The sequence below is a fragment of the Mastigoproctus giganteus genome, chromosome 9 (genome assembly GCF_048544385.1).
Source record: "Mastigoproctus giganteus isolate SK-2022 chromosome 9, ASM4854438v1, whole genome shotgun sequence".
Lineage (NCBI taxonomy): Eukaryota > Metazoa > Arthropoda > Arachnida > Uropygi > Thelyphonidae > Mastigoproctus > Mastigoproctus giganteus.
The window spans coordinates 214,757,892-214,776,979 of record NC_143583.1 but is presented as its reverse complement, the minus strand read 5'-3'; the positions used below and the strand labels follow the sequence as shown (position 1 = coordinate 214,776,979).

At 39.4% G+C, this 19,088-nt stretch overlaps 1 protein-coding gene across 1 annotated transcript in view; it reads left to right on the top strand.

Annotated features, from left to right (window-relative positions):
• LOC150081119 (uncharacterized) overlaps nt 1-19,088 on the top strand; it is a 154,636-nt gene that overhangs the window by 88,563 nt on the left and 46,985 nt on the right. Inside the window, exons 4-5 of the mRNA XM_090381219.1 lie at nt 3,901-4,030; nt 18,461-18,630. Of these exons, the coding sequence (XP_090237345.1) occupies nt 3,901-4,030; nt 18,461-18,630 (300 nt within the window). The remainder of the gene's footprint in view (nt 1-3,900; nt 4,031-18,460; nt 18,631-19,088) is intronic.

The window sequence follows — 19,088 nt, the reverse complement described above, 5'->3', positions numbered from 1 at the left end:
TGTGCGTACACACGGTGCGGTTCCCCCTCAATCATCTTTTCATTGTGTCCACCATTGTGTTGTTACTATTTGTGTTTCTGGTTCTCCCATTTTCCGGATGATTTCAGAGAGGAGAGGGGAACACGACATCTATAACTAAGATGTCTAAACTACATAGCTAAAAATCACATTGACAACAGGGTTTTTTTATGACTCTTTTCACAAGAAGGTAAGGTAGTAACTGTAGAAAAGCAATGAAACCTGACTGCGAGTAGGTTAACTTAGCTGGACGTCTTCTCTACATATACTCTGTATTCTGTTAATTTGAACCAACCAACACAAGAATGGATTATACCCACCAATTAGAGCGACTCCTAAAATACATAAAAGTCAAATCGTTTTTCAAGAATCTAAGGAGTATTGGCGATAAGCTAAGAACTCAGAACACTCCTCTTCCCTCTGGAAAATTAGAAATCCTCGCACTAAGTAAAACGTGATCTGTTCCTAACAGAAAAAGGGGATGATGGTTCAGTTTTCCCAAATCCAATGGGTGTCCCGATACTTAGGCATCATAGCCATACTTTTAGTTTATTTCCATCTACAGTCTGCCAAACCCACTACCTCTCTTCACAGAATCTCAAGTAACTAATTGCTGAACCATTACTTGTCTCATTCGCTTCGATCCGAATCTGTGATCTCCACTTTTTCAATCTCCTTGCTTAAAATCCCTTTACCACATTCTGTCAGGTATATCTGTTCTGTATGTCACTCTCTTAACTTGATAAATCATCAAGAACTTTTGAAACTCGACTTATTCCAGCTGGCTTCTATTTTCTAGTTGTGCTGCCCATCTGGTAGAGATGCTGAATTTGGTTTTTGCTATTACTGATTATCTTCTCTACGTTATAATCTGTACGATTCGTTGTTTTCTAGACTAAACTATTGTTTTTAATCTTGGTTCTACCTTTTTCTCAGATCTCGTCACTGAAATTATTCGTATTAGAATAAATCCTTCGTTTCATTTTACATTCTTGTCCTTTCTCGAAAGCATGGGTTGCCAAAAAAAATATGCTAAGTTCTTTAGGAGGTCTACACAGCAAGAAATCTCCAGGTTCACATCATGAATACAGCATACCACAATTGGCTTGTATCCAAATCTCCAGCTTCATTTCTGCCAAATCCCATGTCTGCTACAACCGTAAACAAGCTATTAATAAATCGAAACTCGATTGTGAAAAGGCTATGAGTAGGAAACCTGCTTCTCGTTCAAATGGTAAGGTTTGTTAATTTCTGGACAAAACTAACAAACTCTATTATGATCTTTCCGTAGCTACTGGCAGCAATTTCAAACCATCCATACTTCCATCAGTTATTACAATCTGACGGCTTTATTATGTTTTCATTCAAGAATAAATCTGACTTAAATCGCACTACCGATCTTTAGTAAATTCAGTCTAATAAATCCAGTTTAATACTTTAATCTGATTAATTCAAAATTACTCAGTTTAATGTATTATGACCATTCTGTAGCCGTCTTAGTGTAAATGTAGAATTCCACGTACTTTTCTAAGGCATGTTCGAGAGGCAACCAGAGGGAGTTGATTATTGGTAGTGATTATTCATGCTTTAAGAAATTACAGATAAAGGAACCACTAGGTGGCAGTGATCACAGTGTACTGATGTGGGATATTCATAAAGATGTAGCTACCATCAGGGGTAAAGGGATGGGTTTTTGCTTCCGTAAAAGTGACTACATCGGTCTCAGACAGTTTTTAAATTCTGTGCGGTTGGATCTACTGATGACCAACAGAAAATTCTAAGTGGGAAGCATTCAGTTAAGTAATCTTGCAAGCTTTTCATACCAACTAAGAAATACTGTTCCAGGTTTACGCCTAAATGGATGTCAGATGAACTGATGACACTGGTGGCAGAGAAAATAAATGCATGGGATGCATAAAAATTATCAGGTGACACAAAAGCCTCTATAATCAAGTCACAAAGGAGGTTCGGCAAGCGAAGGCGGATTACGAGAAATCTTTGGCAAATGATGCAAAGAAATCTTTACTTGTTTAAACTCTTGAAGAAAGAGGATAAATCAGATTGGCCCACTTGATATCAATGTTTCGATATGTGTTGATACTGCTCAGATAGCTGACAAACAAAATGAGTATTTTGCATCTACATTCACGCATGAGGTAATTCAACTTATTCATGGAGGGGGAATGCCAGAAGTTTATCAAACTCTAACAGGGAGCTAAGTGATTTTGAAATAATGGAACAAAGTGGAGGAGAAATGGTTGAAGTTAAACATAAGAAAGGCAACTGAGGAGGATGGGATCTATCCAGTTATATTAAAGGAGGCGACAAAGGAAGTAAGCAAACTCTTACCCATATTTATGAGAGCATCCTTAGACCCAGGGGAGGTCCCCAGACTCCCCACGGACTAGAGATTTGCAAATGTATCCCAAAGTCACAAGGGGGGGAGTAAAGGGTGACATGAGTAATTACAGAACTATATATATAGTTTAACTTCTGTTCCAGGGAAAATAATGGAATCAATGGCTAAAGAAGCATTGAAGGATCATCTAGACAAGATAGCAAGAATAATTCAGACACAGCATGGGTTTGTTAATGGGAAATCTTGTCTCACCAATTTGATTGGATACTACGATGTGATCACAAAGGAACTGGATGCAAAAATAATTTTGATATCATATACTTCAATTGGATTTGCACATGGAAGACTACTGTACAAATCGGAGCAGTATGGCATTAGAGGCAAGTTGCTACAATGAATAAAAGAGTGGCTGAGTGGGAGAAGACTAAGAGTGGTAACCAGTGGATACTGCCCTTCGTGGACTAATGTTATTAGTGGAGTCCCCAGTGTTCGGTGTGGGTCCCACTGTTGTTTTGTATATTTATCAGTGATATTGATGAAGGTATATCAGGCTTAATGTCGAAGTTTGCAGATGATACAATGTTTGGCAGGAATGTTAATGACAGTATTCTACTTCAACAGGATCTAGAAAACTTGGGCATATAAGCTGAGAAGTGGCAACTGAAGTTTAACATCGACAAATGCAAAGCACTGCATATGGATGAAGTAACCCCAGAGAAACGTATTAACTGTGTGGTACTACACTCAAAGTGGTAGAGAATGAAAAAGGACTGAAGATAATTGAGCAGTGCAGACAGGCTGGTAGAGCAGGTCATGGGGTCTTGTCAATGGTATACAGAATTTTTTCTAGTAGGGAAAAGGGTGTGATTATCCCATTGTGTAAGGCAATGAGTACTGCACACAGGTCTGGAGGCCTTATTTTAGGAAGGATGTAGATTTGCTAGAACGAGTACAGAGAAGGGCAACAAGATTGGTCAAGGAAATAAAGTGATCCTCTTACCAGAAATAGCATAATGTCTGCAAATTGCAGAGTCTGGCCACTACGCACCTGCCTGGTGATATGATTGAGGTGTATACGGCCTTGAATGGGTTGAGCAAAATCAATACTGATGGGATTCTTCCTCTTGTTCAGATTACTAACCTGACGGGGCATAATTTCAAATTGAGGAAAGACAGTTGTAGAATGATTGTGTGGAAATTTGCTTTTATTCAGCGGGTAGTTGATCGCCCTGTTGTTGTGGAAGTTGATAGCTTATATAAATTCATGGAAAAATTGTACATACTCTTCGAGCGAATAGATGTGTGAAATGAGATATTTTTTGGCTGATGCTGCGTCAGCTTGCTTTCTTCAATCACATGCTTCTACTAATGCTAATGCATTCTGGCCATATTATGTTTTTTTACTGATACAATATGAAATTTATTCAAAACCAAATTAAATGCAATTTCTATTGTACCGGATCTTTATTATACCTTCGAGAATAAGATTTTTCTTGCTTCATCTCAAACATTCAATTTTGCAGGTGGTGGCACTACTGCAGAGGGCCCAACGGAAGCAGCAAATGTGACTATCGATACCAACATGATCATCATAATTGTCTGTCTAGCAATCATGTTCTTAGGAATTTGTGTAGCTCTCCACCTCTTTAGCAAGTAAGTCTATTTTAAAAAATTCTCTTTGACTATTGTGATTGTCTCTACAACTGATTTCAGTATTGATTGATTTAACTCTCCCCTTCCCATGACAGATGGGAAGGGGAGAGTTAAGATAAATATCAATCTGTACTGTTGATACCTTTGATACTGTTGCATACATAAATATGCAACAGCATCAAAGGCTTTTCTAAGATCCAAATATATGATATAAAAGTTGTTCTTAACTCTCACCTTCCCATGACAGATGTGAAGGGGAGTGTTCAGAACATCATTCCATTTGTTTTAAATAACCACCAGCCAGGAAGACACAATACTATCACGGATATCTGTTCAGGAAACCATCTTGGACATGTATATTTGATCACTTGATATTCTATAAAGAACACAGTACTGGTTCCTCTCGAATCCATGATTGAAGAGCAGTCACTGAGCGCAGAACTCCTTGCGTTATCATAGGAAAATGATTTTCACTAAAAAACATGTAAATCGTTTACAAAAAAAAAAAAAAAAAAAAAAAGTTTTTCAAATGGAAAAGGAAGAAATCTGGAGAGAAGATTAGGATAAATTATGTACAGGGCCATTGTAGAGAAGTGCCCACCTTGACCATTTCCTTCCTGTTTTTCCTTGACAACTGTAATCTAACGGAACAAGTTTGGACCATACTAGAATAGTAAAGATCACACGATGCGATCCGATAAAATTGACAGCATCACGGACTCAGCAGATTCCTACATCCTTTTCGTTTTTCCGCCAGAGAATGTTTTCACGTTCCGTAGTTTCAGAGTCAAAACATGAATCCACCCAAAGTCTATTAAAGCAACCATTCTGGCCATTGTTACAGGTGGTGAAAAGTACATCATTTCATCAATCAGATTATGCGCAATTGCAAGATTATTTCCAGAGAGCCAATTCTCAAATGGACTTCGTGATAGTGAATTATTGTATGGCGGGATTCCATGACCAGTTCCTTCATTTTTTTTTTTTTTTTTTTTTTGACATTTGGATCGCATCCGGATTTTGTGTATGATGTACAATAACTTATCCTTACTTGAACCGGCGAGTTAAAGTAAAGTTCAGGAGCACCCTAGCATCGTACATGAGATACAACACATGTGCCCAACTTTACTTGAGCTGTTAATAGTACTCTGCGACTGCAGGTTGTGCAATCCTCCCACTCTATACTGTACTATAATATCCTTATGAATTGTGTCAAGATTTTTTTTTTTTTTTTTTTTTTACTTTATCTCCTCAGAGAAACTGGAAGCGGATGGCGTATCTGTGCCAAGTTAATGGAGAACAGATCTGCTTATGATCACACTTCCCCTTTTTGGTTCTGTACAAAACAGCAAATAGTTGTAAAGTTTCTAAAATTTGCAGGTGTATATAACATCATTAAGAAAGCAAGGCAAAATTATCAGATGATTTCAAAAAGTCATTCCGAAAGTATACTTATGGTGTCCTATCGAGGCCTATCCGTCTAGCAAATATTGTTACTTCGCTACAAGGGCCTCTAATTAATTAATCAATTAATTAATCTCTATTGTACGTAAAGGCACGATACAATGTACCCATTACGGCATGCTGCAAGGGGTTTCACATGGATAGTATTATAATAAGATATAGTAAGAAGATAACAAAATAATAACGATGATAATATAAAAATTGAATCAATCCAGGATCAAGCACCATGTGAACCACTTCTCCATACATCTAGATTACAAGAATTAGTGGTTCACAGAATGGGGTGACACAGATCGAGTTTTTTCCCAGTTCAAATTCTTACCCCTACTTGGGTGGGGAGCAGATCACATGCTTTTGTTAAGATTCTTCTTCTATACTGCTTATCGCAGGCAAACCGGTACAGATCAACGTCTAGTGATTGTATCATTGTCAACGTTTGTGTGGGAAGGAATCTTTCAGACATGTGCAGTCTCCCATGGGTTGAGCAAAACTGTGGTTCTGCTCTCAGCGCAGGAGGAGTGGGGGCGGAGATCTTTCCAGTGAGCATTTTCACAGTGAAAGTTAGGCATATCTGTTCCATTTTCACTGGCAATCGTTCCAGACCGAGAGCTGACAAAGACCAATAGTGACAAAGACCTAGGATTCATGTCAAACCCCAAGTTATGTTTCAATGCGCACATAAGAACGTCACAAGCAAGATGAGCTTACCCGCAAAGGAATACAAAGCGAAATTTCCTTCACGTTTGTGATGTCAAGAAATTACCTTTAAACTACTGCCTGTCTATCTGTGCTATATGTGACAAAGATTGTAGCTTCAGCTGAGCATCACAAATAATACATTTGATTAAGGAGGCCTGCGTGCTCTGGATTCATTATTAACATCGAATTACTGTGGTCACAGAGCGAAACAGAGACAGAATAAATTATGACAAGTTTAATAGTAGGAAAAACACATACATATATTAGATTAGATAAAAGCTTTCTGTTAATTTCCACTACGATCCACTATAATACTATTTCAGAGGCTGAAATCCTGCGACAGATTGGTACCGACACAGGCTCTTCCAGTTATCCGGACATTATAAACAAGTTATGTTGATGTTTACAAATCCAAGACAAAGGAGCAGATCACTGTTCAGTTGAATTCCAGAGATCTTGCTGGACTAAACGACTGTCCAGTTGCTAAGGCAATTGTACAGATATTTCCATATTGAAAAGAACTGTGAAGAACTAAACTGAAATGTGCACGTTTTATATCTTTTCAGTTTTTTTTTTCTCGTACTTTTTATATAAGATCCCCAGTATAAAAAAATGTGGCAAAATCCTCCTGAAAGATTGGCCTCTTCTAATAGTAACAGGTCTAATTATTCATTCCTGTTAGAAGAAAATTGTTAGCTATTATTGGCTTTAAATTCTCTTTCATTTTACATATACTGTATTAGTTTACATTTGAATGTTTTTTACATTTTAATTTACTTCATTGTGTCTTGTTATAAAATTTCTCTTCTTAAGCAAATCCTAGGTTACTCCTAGTTTATAGAATTGATAACTGTTTATTATGTAAGACTTATATTGTGAGTTCCATTGCCCGTAATGAGAAATAAAGATTCTTTTAATTCGGATATATCGATTTCATCTCATGTTTGGACCAAATGTCTCCTATGACGTCATCCTTCTTCTGCAGAATCCAATCAGAGTTTCCCTCAACTCAGTCCATAACCATCTCCAATCCTTCCAGTCTTTCTTTCGTACTACAGCATTGATAGCTCATGAACGTAAACACATTTCTCTCATTTGTCTAATAACATAAACACGTATTTCTCCTCTATCTAGTCTTAACAGTTCTCTTCTTCAGTGTAATCTCTTTAACAGAGTCCAGCAGCAGCCGCATTTAACATGTTTCCATTTAATTCCACTGAAATATTTAATAGATTATCCATTGACTGTCAGAATCTCTGCAAGGACAAAACGTACAGATCTGGATCTCTGGCAGATATGTACTATATTATCCACTTATTTTTATATTTATGTATCTACGAATATTTTGTAAGCAGATGCTGTTTTACGCCATGTATTGTTCAATTCATTTCAGTACTCTGTACATAAATTGTAAATAGTATGGGAATATTTATTTATTCATTATTATCAAGTAACCTTTGTCCGATAGCTGTAAAGGGAAATTTCTTTGGAAATAAATTGATGTTAATAATAATAATTTTGACATTTGGTGTGCAAGCCGTTTTCCATCATAGTATGCGCATGTGATCGTTCGCTGCTACCTTACTTCCTGAATTAGCAGGAAAGGTTCTGGCTCCCACTGATAGTGTCAAATTCCTAGGAGTAATCCTTGATGCGAACCTAACCTATAAATAACAAATCCAAACTAAGTACTTCAAAGCCTTGTGAGCCTTCTGGGGAATGAAAATAGATCTGTGCAAAAACTCAGAATAAACAAATAATCAGGAAATACCTCGAAATGTACTTCAGTAGCGTGGAAGTTTTGTCTGCCACACCTTCCACAAGAAACTATGGTGTCTAGAATTCTGAGGGCTGAAGTGGGCCAACTTGTAATCTCGCCAGATCTGCCCATGTGCGGAAAATAAAGGCATTCCTTCTGTGTTCATCTAAGCATGATCACATGAACATCTGGAACACAGTTGATTGGCGTTTGATGGGAAGAAACCTCCGCAGTACCCGCTCTTTGTGTTCAAGGCTTCAGAGGTTACAGTTTCAATAGACACTTCCCAAATGTGACTTTGGACGCTCTCAGCTCACTCAGCATCGACCTATGGTCTACTCACAAGTCATATCGCGATGGCACCTTGGCGTATCTTACTGTATGTATGTAAAGGACAGACGTGCAGGTGCCTGTCCTAGTATGCTGATGTCATTTTATGTTATGTCGAATTTGGAGCCTTGTTTGTTTTAATTATGATTAATTCTCTATTCTGATATTTTGTTTTTAATGGTTATTTTGTAGATTAACTTGGTATTTCTGTGCTTGGTCCCTTGCATAGTCAATGTTTTCTAAGATCCCTCTGGTTATCTGTGCATGGAATCACAAATGTACGATTTAACCAGTGGCGTAACTAGGGTGAGGCACGTGCCCTGGGTGCCAACTTGGGGGACGCCTTTGTATAGTTAAAAAATGCAAAAATTCCAAAAGAATGATTTTCAAGGGGAGCCATTTTTTTTTTTTTTTTTGCCCTGGGCGCCATCAACCCTAGTTACGCCTCTGGATTTAACTTATTAATTTTATTATTATTATTATTGTAATTCTTACAGTTACTACTGCAGCAAGTATGATTGTGACATCGAGACTACATCGGCACAGTCATAAGGAAGTATGATTGTGACGTCACAATCATACTTTTTTAGTATGACGTGACAATCATACTTCCTGTAGTAACTGCAGAACCTAACAATGGAATGTAGTAACTGCAGGAAGTCTGACTGCAACAATACAAATATTTGACAACATTTGTATTTCCGTTACATTCCATTGTTAGGTGCCGCTTTAGATGTTTGCACATCAAAAATAAATAAAATTAACTATTCCTACCTTAACAATGCAGCATTTATCTGCCCGATTTGTAAAATATGGGTCCGTTTTTAAGCACGTTAGCTTGTATGCATAATTGCCTTTGCCTTCACCACGCCTGCCGCTCGCTAGCAACTCAACTCTTAGGATGGATTTTCATGAAATTTATATTTGGACCTTTCAGAGAGATTTTTTGATCGTTCCAGATATCATTAAAATAGGACTAATAGAAATGCCTCAATTATTTCTTTGTCCGTCCGTCCGTCCGTCTACATTTATTAACTGTTCCCAGTAGATGGATTTTAAGAAAATTTTATTTTCCGCTCTGTAAGAAAGATAAGCATTAGTTGAGGCATACGATGCGAGGAAAGCAAGCTTACGCAGCATCAGCCAAATAAAACCCTCCCATTTCACCCATCCATTCACTCTAAATACCTGTCTAGCTCAGCTTTAAATTTATTTAAGCCACAAACTTCCACAACCAGTGATAGAAGTCTGTTCCAGCAACCAACTACCCGCTGGCCTTAGGCAAATTTCTGCACATCTATTCTACAACAATCTTTCCTCAATTTGAATCCTTCCCCCTCAGGTTCGTAATCTGAGAAAGAGGAAGAATTCCATCAGTACTGATGAGATTCTTATACACCTCAACCAGATACCCCCGCAAATCCCTAGTCTCCAGGCGCTGCAAATTTTTTTTCTTGGTAAGAGAAACCCTTTTGTTTCCCCTCACCAACTTGTTGCCCTTCTTTGTACTAGTTCCAGCAACTCCACATCCTTTCTAAAAATGAGGCCATCAGACCAGTACACAGTACTCAGGTTGTGGCCTGACCATTGCCTTGTAGGATAATCACCTCCTTCTCCCTGCTAGCAAAATTGCTATATATTATTGACAAGACTCCATGACCTGCTCTGGCAGCCCGTCAACACTACTCAGCGAACTTCATATCTGACTGCACAATTACCCCAGGTCTTTTTCACTCTCCACTTCCCCGAGTGTAATACCACACAGTTGGTACATTTCTCTTGGTTACTGCTAACCATATTCCTATATATCATTGATAAGATTCCATTGCCTGCTCTGACAGACCATGTGCAGTACTTTGCGCCTCTTCACCTCTCGGCCCATTTGCCAAACTTATCTAGATCTTGTTGCAGTGGCATACTGTGTTTACTGTCGTTAACAACCCTGCCAACTTTTGTATCATCTGCGAATTTGAACATTAAGCCTCATATACATTCAATGATATCATTGATCAATACACAAAGCAACAATGGCCCAGCACCGAACCCTGGGGACTTCCACTAATAAGGTTACTCCACCAAGAGCAATGTCCTCTGTCGTCTCCCACTCAACCATCCCTTTATCCATTGTAGGAACTTGCCCCTAATGCCATACCGCTCCAGTTTGTGCAGCAGTCTTCCATGTGCAACGGTATCAAAAGCTTACTTGAAATCCAAGTATATGATATCAAAATTATTTTTTGCATCCAGTTTCTTTGTAATCACATTTTGTCTCCAATCAAATTTGACAGACAAGGCTTTCCCTTAACAAACCCATGCTGTGTCTGAATTATTACTGCAGTCTTGTCTAGATGATCCCGCAATGCTTCTTTAACCAGAGACTCCACTATTTTTCCAGAAATTCAAGTTAAACTAACAGGTCTATAGTTACTTGTGTCACCTTTTGAACCTCCTTTGTGAATTGGGGATACATTTGCATACATTCAGTCCATGGGCACCTCTCCTGAGTCCAAAGAAACTCTCATAAATATGTCAAAGGGTTTGCTTACTCCCTTGGCTACCTCCTTTAACATAACTGGATATATTTCCTTCTTATTTTCAACTTCAACAATTTCTCCTCCAATTTGCTCTCCGTTATTACAAAACCATTCAGCTCCCTGTTAGAGTTTAGTAAACTTGTGTTCTCACCTTCTTTTCAGAATTTCTCATGTGTAATGTAGATATAGAATACTCATTCAGTTTATCAGCTACCCGAGGCGCATCATCAATTGTTAAACCGTCTATCTTAAGTCGATCAATCTGATTCATCCCTTTCCTTCTAGAGTTTACATAAGTACAGAACTATTTGTTGTTTTTATATCTATCACAGGCTTCTGTGTCGCCTGAGAATTTATATGCATCCCATAGATTTTCTTCTCTACCACGAGCTTCATTAATTTGTCTGACATCCATTTAGGCCTAAACCTTGAACAGTATTTCTTAGTTGTAATGAAAAGCCTAGTAGCCTCCAAAATTAAGTCCCTGAAGGCTTCCCATTTAGATTTCAACGTTGATAACATCATCAGTTGATCCCACTGTACAGAATTTAAAAACTCTCTTAGACTTCCGTAGTCACTGTACATAATGAAAAGCCCTTCCCATTACCCTTGATGGTAGTTACAGCTTTAAGTAATTCCCACATCAGTACATTGTGATCACTGTCACCCAGTGGTTCCTTTATCTGAAAATTTCTAATGCATGCGTCATCACTGCTGATAATCAGATTAAGGGTATTACTCCCTCTGGTTGCCCCTCGAACATGCTGTCGTAGAAAACAATCCTCCAATAAATCCATAAAAGTCTTGCTAGAGTGCGAGTGACCAATTCACAAGTTCCAGTCAATATCTGGAAAGTTAAAATCCCATTACAAGACATTTTGATTTACTGGCCCGTTTTATTTCTCTGCACAACTGTTCGTTGTACTCATCAGCGACATTAGGCCTAAAACGTACTCCTACTCTCATTTTCCCTTTCTCAGCGTTTATGTCATACCAAAGAGACTCAACATTGCACTGTCCACCCGTGTCAACTGGATGCACTTCCTTAGATTTTGTGTTTCTTAACTAACAGCATAACCCCTCCTAAGAGGCCAGAAATGTGTGTAATATTTATGTTCGTGCAGTGTGTGTGTTGTTTAGTTGTTTCTGGCCGTTTTGTCACCAGGCAGGCGATCACCTGGAAAGCCTTCCCAGTGTCCGTCTACATCACGGGGAGGTAGGCCACAACTAGGCATGAACCATGGCCAACCTCAACAGTCGTGCACTGAATGTCCAAAGCGAGTTTGGAATCATTCAAAAGAACCCCTGCGCCAGCAAGTCGACAACAGCGCCCACACACAAAATAAATATCTTTATCCATGTCTTTCTCCATGTCTTTAACCAGTGCTGCCCAAAGTAGCCCACAAGGAGAAAAGGTGCACAGTCAAACAGCAGTAGTAATGTCATATAAAAACAAGATCTGCAAGGCAGGAACAAGTTCTAGATATAAATCTCTGTTCTGTTAATGATGTGGAGGTATCATAAGTCACTGGTTGATGACGGTATCACTGAGCAGAGGAAGGATTTAGTTGCAGAAAGTCTCGATAAAGGATGAGTCAGAAAAGTGCAGCCTTTATTAAAACATTTGCGTATTTTTGGAAACCACAGAAATTTTGTAAATGACGTCATAAGGCGACAGACGAGGCAACAGACTGTATTATGATCTACGATGTGTTTTCAGTTTGATTTCTTCAATTAACTTGAGGTTGAAAATCTTCCTGCGATTAAAAGCAGAATTGCAGAAGGCTTGAAGGGCCTGGAAATCATTGATAGATATGAGTATCTCCTCATATCCAAGGAGACAAGTTTGGAACTAATAATAATAAGATTCTTTATTAAATAAATTTTATACAGTACTGATTTCTTACACAGGAAGCCAGAGGACTCTTCCAATTCGTTGTTTATACAAGTGATTTTGTTTTATAATAGAAAAAAAAATGAAATAAAATAATAATAATAAATAACTAAATAATAATTAATAGGTAAAAACAAAGATAATAATCAAAATGTAAAATTAAGTAGTAATTACAACGAAAAAGGACTACAAGTTGAGCAGAACATGATATGACATCGGCTAACTAAGATCGGCACTTACATATGATATGACATCGGCTAACTAAGATCGGCCTTTACAAGCAGCAAGATAGGACAAGATGCCATCGCGATATGCCTTGTCAATTGACAACAGGTCGAAGTCGATGTTCAACGAGTTGAGAGTATCAAGACTCACATTTGGGAAATGCCTCTTGAAATTCTGTAACCGCTGGAGCCTTGAGCACAAGGAGGGGGTACTGCGGAGATGTCTGCCTGGCAAACGCCATCCAACCGTGTTTCAGATGTTGATGTGATCCTGCTAAGCTGAGCACAGATGAAGGAATGACTTTATTTTTAGCACATGGGCTCCATGGACAGTGGGCGTGTATTGCAGGTTGGAGCAGAGTGCAGATTTAGATGTCATGTAGATCTGGTGCGACCACAAGTTGGCCCACTTCAGCACCCAAAATTCGAGGCCCACAGGTTCCTGAGGCTGGTGGGTGATGCTGATGACCAAACTTTCACGGCATAGGATAGCACACGAAAGAATTAAGTTGCAAGGTATTTCCTGATTATTTGCTTATTGTGCGTTTTGCACAGATCAATTTTCATTCCCCAGAACGCTCTCAGGGCTTTGGAATGCTGAGCTTGGATTTGTTTTTTATAGGCGAGGTTGGCATCAAGGATTACTCCTAGGAATTTGACACTGGCTGTGGGAGTCGGAACATTTCCTGCCAATTCCAGAAGTAGAGAAGATGCAGTATCAGCAGAAGCCATCCGACTTGGCGTAAAGATGAGATAGTTTGACTTCTCTGGATTGACTGACAGGCCAAAAAATTTGACCTACTTACAGAATGTATTTAGGTAGCTGTTTACAGATTCAGAGTAGGTTTATCTTTCTTGTGAGTCACCAACATGGCGTTTGCATGGCAAGTAGCAAACAATATCATCAGCACACGATAGGAAAGCTGGAATTTGATCTATTAGTGGAACGAATATTGCTGCAAATAGCAAGGCTGAGAGAGAACCACTTTGTGGGATCTCTACTTCGACGCTTTTAGAGACTGTAATGCCATTGCCTGTGAAGTGAAGCATTCTTCTAGATATCAGATTATTGAGGATTTCGAGCATATTTCCGGATATCCCGTAGAATCTTTCAAGTAAGGCAAGAGGGACGTTACTTGGACTGAGTCGAAAGCAGATTTCATGTCCAGAAAAGTGGTGTGAAGATCTTCGTTGTCATTCCAGGTGTGGAGTATTTTTTGTGATAAGGACTGTAGGCAGGTCACTATAGATCTATTAGGCATGGAATAATGGGTATGTTCGGACCTATGCGCAAAGATTGCGAGTGCTACATCATTATAGATGCACTTCTCGAGGCATTTCAGGAAGGGAGAGGCAATTGATATTGGCCTGAAGTCAGCCGGGGTTTTCGCATGAGGCTTCTTCTGAACTGCCACGACTGTATGACAACCAGCTTGAAGGCACCTGTGCATATTTGAGTACTTTGTTGTAGAATTGAGTGAGCTCTTTGCTGATGAAATAAGAAGCATTTTTTAGACTAAAAAGAGGTATTGCGTCAATTCCTGTGGTGGACTTGTCACGTAGTGAATTTATTATTTTTATTAGCTGTTTTTCGGAAATTTCTGTATTACTAGAAGGTGAAGAAACGTTAAACGCTTCGTTCCAAGGATATGCTTCGGACACACGGTGATCTCGCTTAAAATGCAACACGTGCTCACACCATTCCTGGAAATCTAAAGATAGAGGGGTGCAAGTAAGACTTGTGGTCCACACACGTTTTCCCCTGGATAGCCGGCCGTTCATGAAATTGTTAATAGCACATTGTTTGCTCTTCTGGAAATCCATCTTTGCTTTGGAAAATTTGGCGTATGACTCTCGTGAAGGTGACTTCTTGTAGGAGGCATGGCTGTCTGTTTTTCCCTAAAGGAGATCTGGAGGTCATTGCACCATGGCTTTGAGTGGGGAGGAAGGATGCAAGTTTTGGACATTGCAGACCTTGCAATGAATTCCATCCATCTCGAAAGCCAGTAGGCAGCCTCACTGATGTTAAGCTCAGCCAATATGTTCCATGGGTAAAGTTGGAAAAGGGTAGTAACTTTTCCAATGTTGATGTATTTTGGATTGTATACTCTCCTGACAGTGTTTGTAGTTTGTACTTGCGTACGTTCATCCTTAGGTGCCTGCAGAGATATCATAGCAGCGATCGGAACGTTATCGGACGGGAGGAAGTTCTCAGTTATGGTCAGGGTTTCCTTTACTGAACAGTTTGAGAAGATGCTCTGCAGGGTGGCATCGCCATGTGAGGGAGGAACATGATTAAGATCAATGCCCATGTTCAATGACAGCGTATCCAGGAGCTTCTTTGTAGTTGGCAGTGGAAGGTTAAAGTCTCCGAGGATGATGAGCTTTTGCCGATGATTGACTGTGGATGACAGCCATGCTGTCAGATTAAGGACAGAATCCCCAGAAATCGGTGGAGGGAAATAATCGGGTACCCACAGAGATCGATAAACCAGCAATTTGGTAAATTCCAAGAACAGCTTCTGTCACCTCCTGGATAAGTGTAATGTCTTTATTGCAACCAGCGAAAATAAGTAAATTTTACATGTATGCCTGATGCAATGCCCATAACAGCAAAAATGCTAGGAGTAAGTGGATGCCTTAATCAGGAGGAATGAACTCCTTTGACAGATTGCTACGCCGCCACCTCGTCTCCCAATTCTATTAGCAGCCAGCGTGTGATAGCCAAGATTTGAGGTGAAGGTAGCAATTTCCATTTCATCTCTGAGCCAGGTTTTAATCAGAATAACGAAGTCATACTCTGCGCAGGAAAGCAAATCAAGTAGGCCATCTAGTTTGTTTTTGACACTCCTGATGTTTTGTAGGAAACATCGAATATTTACTTCGACAGAAGGTTGTACTATGATGAGATTACTCTCAGAACAGTATTTGCTTTTCATATAATGATCTGAAATCTTGTCGCGATGGATGGGATCGATGTCGCGTTCGATGTGCCCTGTTGCTGGATATTCTAACTGGAATGCGACCAGTCCGATGTTCGCTCGTCATATCCACGCTAGACGTCCACAAATTGCACCCACTCTCGGATATAATATGGAAGATTACTTGATAAGTCCGAACCCCATATAATATGGGGTTCGGACTTATCAAGCCCGAACCCCATTCCCCAACAATGCATAGCTGCCTGTCCTCTTTAGGACAGGCAGCTATGCATTGTTGGGGAATGGGGGTTCGGGCTTGATAAGTTCTTGGCCTTTAGTCTCCCATAGTATGGCATTACCAGCAGATCTGAAGTAGGCCAAGGAGAAAACAACGTGGATAACGTTGTACATCTATACCAAAGACTGGCAGCATAAGTTGTAATTGTGATTATGGCGGCATTATAAAAAAGATGTAGGGTTTTGGTGTTCAATCCTCAGTCTTGTCTGTTAATTCCCAGCAGCATTGCAGTAAAACTCTTAACTTTGACGGACAGTGTTGAACATGTGCAGTAAAGGAAAAGCGGTCGTCGATGATGACTCATAGAAATTTGGTGCTTCGGACAAGTGGAAGTGATTTCTTGTCAAGGTTTTCAACTGGTGGTCTGCCATAGTCTAATTTGTGTTTAAAAATCATAATCTTCGATTTGGTTGGGGATAATTTCAATTTGTTCTCAGAGGACCAAGACGATAGTTCAAGGAATACTTTATTGGCATAGAGTTCTAAATCAGATCTTGAATTTCCATTCACCAAAATGACAAGATCATCTGCATATGAAAGTTGTTGCATATTTCGAAATTCGGTCGTCCTAAGCAGCCAATCATCAAGAACTAGGTTCCAAATCAAGGGACCCAAAATTGATCCTTGGGGGCAACCACGGGAGACAGATCTGTGAATCTTCGTGCCTTTAGTGATGACGGTGACAGTGCGATCAGCAAAGTAGTCTCTAACAAGTTTATAAAGCTGAAGAGAGCAATGATTGAAACGAAGTCTACTGAGGGCGTTCTCCCACTATAAGGTATCAAAAGCGCCCTCAAAGTCGATAAAGATCGTCATAACATACTTGAAAGTGGAGCTTTCAATAAGATGGTGAAGTTCTAATAAGGCGTTTTCGCATCCAAGCGCTTGCCTGAAACCGTATTGAAGAGAGGATGAGGAGCTTGTAGCTCCATGCAGTGTAGTAACTTTATTAGTGATTAGTCTCTCTAACACTTTTCCAAGGTGAGAGAGCAAGGATCTGGCATTGTCCAGTGGTTTATGTAAAATCTTAAGAATGGCGTGTTTCCATGATTTGGGAAACGTTACAATATTTAAGCAGTTGTTGAATAATTTAAGTAGAACGTTGGGCCTGAGGTCATAAAAATATTATCAATCAGGACATTTGTTTGACTTAATTTTATTCTGGATTGAATCAAATTGACAACAATAACTAGTTCCTGTGGAAGCAATGCATTCTGCCTTGGAGATTGCCGCACAGGAGAGCTCTGATTTGCTCTCTTTTTTTTTTTTTTTGGAATATACAGGATATCACATGGGCTATCCATAAACTGAAGAACTGGTATTATGCTTTCTGACATGCCCAGAAACGAAAATTTATCCGTTCGCGCATAAATAATGATTTTTGTTGTAAATCGTGAATTATTGTTATTAAAGTAATTTTTAATTATAAAAATTTGCTAACGCCGCCTAAAATGAAATGCTCTGCGCACATTAATTACCATTTTTTTTTGTGTAATGAACTTATACTTTGTATCTGGTGCAAACCCCAGCAATTAATTTTTGTTGAACGGCGTAATTATTCGCATTTTAGCTGTATGCATTCTTTTAAGGATGCAAAACGTGTCCTTAATAGACTGCCCTAGAGCCACCTTATGATAGTGGCGCGGCTGCCCCACTAACCCCCTTCCCTCAAGAGGAAAGTCTGCAGCGAAAACGCTGCAGAGTTTAGTCTACTCGCGTCCCTAGCCCTATCAAATTTTCGTGTACCCCTCGTCGCGAAGGGCGGTTTGTCTGTTGTGAGGGGAAAACCGGAGTCAATCCCGGTGGAAAACCTCACGACCACGGTTTGAGACCGCCAAACTCAATGCTGAATGCCCCTGGGAAAATTCCCATAAGGGTAGTGGCTGGAATCGAACCCCGATCAGCTATTCAGCAAGCCAGCGACGTTGCTACAAGGCTACCGTGGCCCCGTATGCTTTCGCTTTAATTTCGGTATTTCACATCACGTTTGTCACGGTCGCGTGGTAGTGTGACATCATTGCTAAACTTCTGTTACATTCCACTGTTAAGTGCCGAAAAATAAGTAAATGTTTTTATGAGAGATAGTACGCATATAAAGGGAATGTGTAACGTTTGTTTATATCCTTGATGATAGTAGGGTTTACTTTGAAATTTGGGTAAAATGGAGTGAGGGCAGTTATCCAATTTTTGCATGCTATAGATTATGAATATATTCTATTGAACTGTTTTCTCAAATATTAATGGTTTAAACATGATTTATACGTTTCTTTCTTAATCACGTGGCCTTCATGATTTATTTGGTTTCAGAGCAAGATTTCGCAACAGACGCACAATCTTCAACTCTCCTCATCCTCGTCTGATGCACATCAAGCTGGGAAGGAAGAAAAACCAGCGTCGAGCTAGTCACATCAGCGTGCCACCAGCGTCACGACATCATAGTTTTTCTGCTCATCACTCGCCACTGCCTATCCGGCCAGGTATGTTCCCCATAAGTACGTGAAAGTTTCGTATCAATCTTAACATTTAGCAATGCGGTTGTAGATTGTTATAGGTGGTGTTCGCCTAATATGAAATTCAAATGTGTGAAAAATCACTCGGACAAGTTTTTCTTTTAAGAATCCGAAGTATGGTGGGAGGATTGGTTTTATCCAAATCAACTAAGGCTGGGATGCATTCATTGTACTGTATCGTATCTTTAACAGAGTTTATTTTTATATTTCATAAAAAATTATAACTTTCCGATTTCTTGCAGCAGTAAAGAAATTAACTTTAGTTTCACTGGCGATTTTCGTTAGAGAAGTTTGCCTTTTTATTTTATAACAAGTAACGTAGAGTACAGCAAAGTCACAAATTTCCATGTCCAGAAAGGCTAATAGCATATACCTCTAAAAGTAAATTACGCTTTCCACTGTTCGTCATCCAAATAATCCCACCT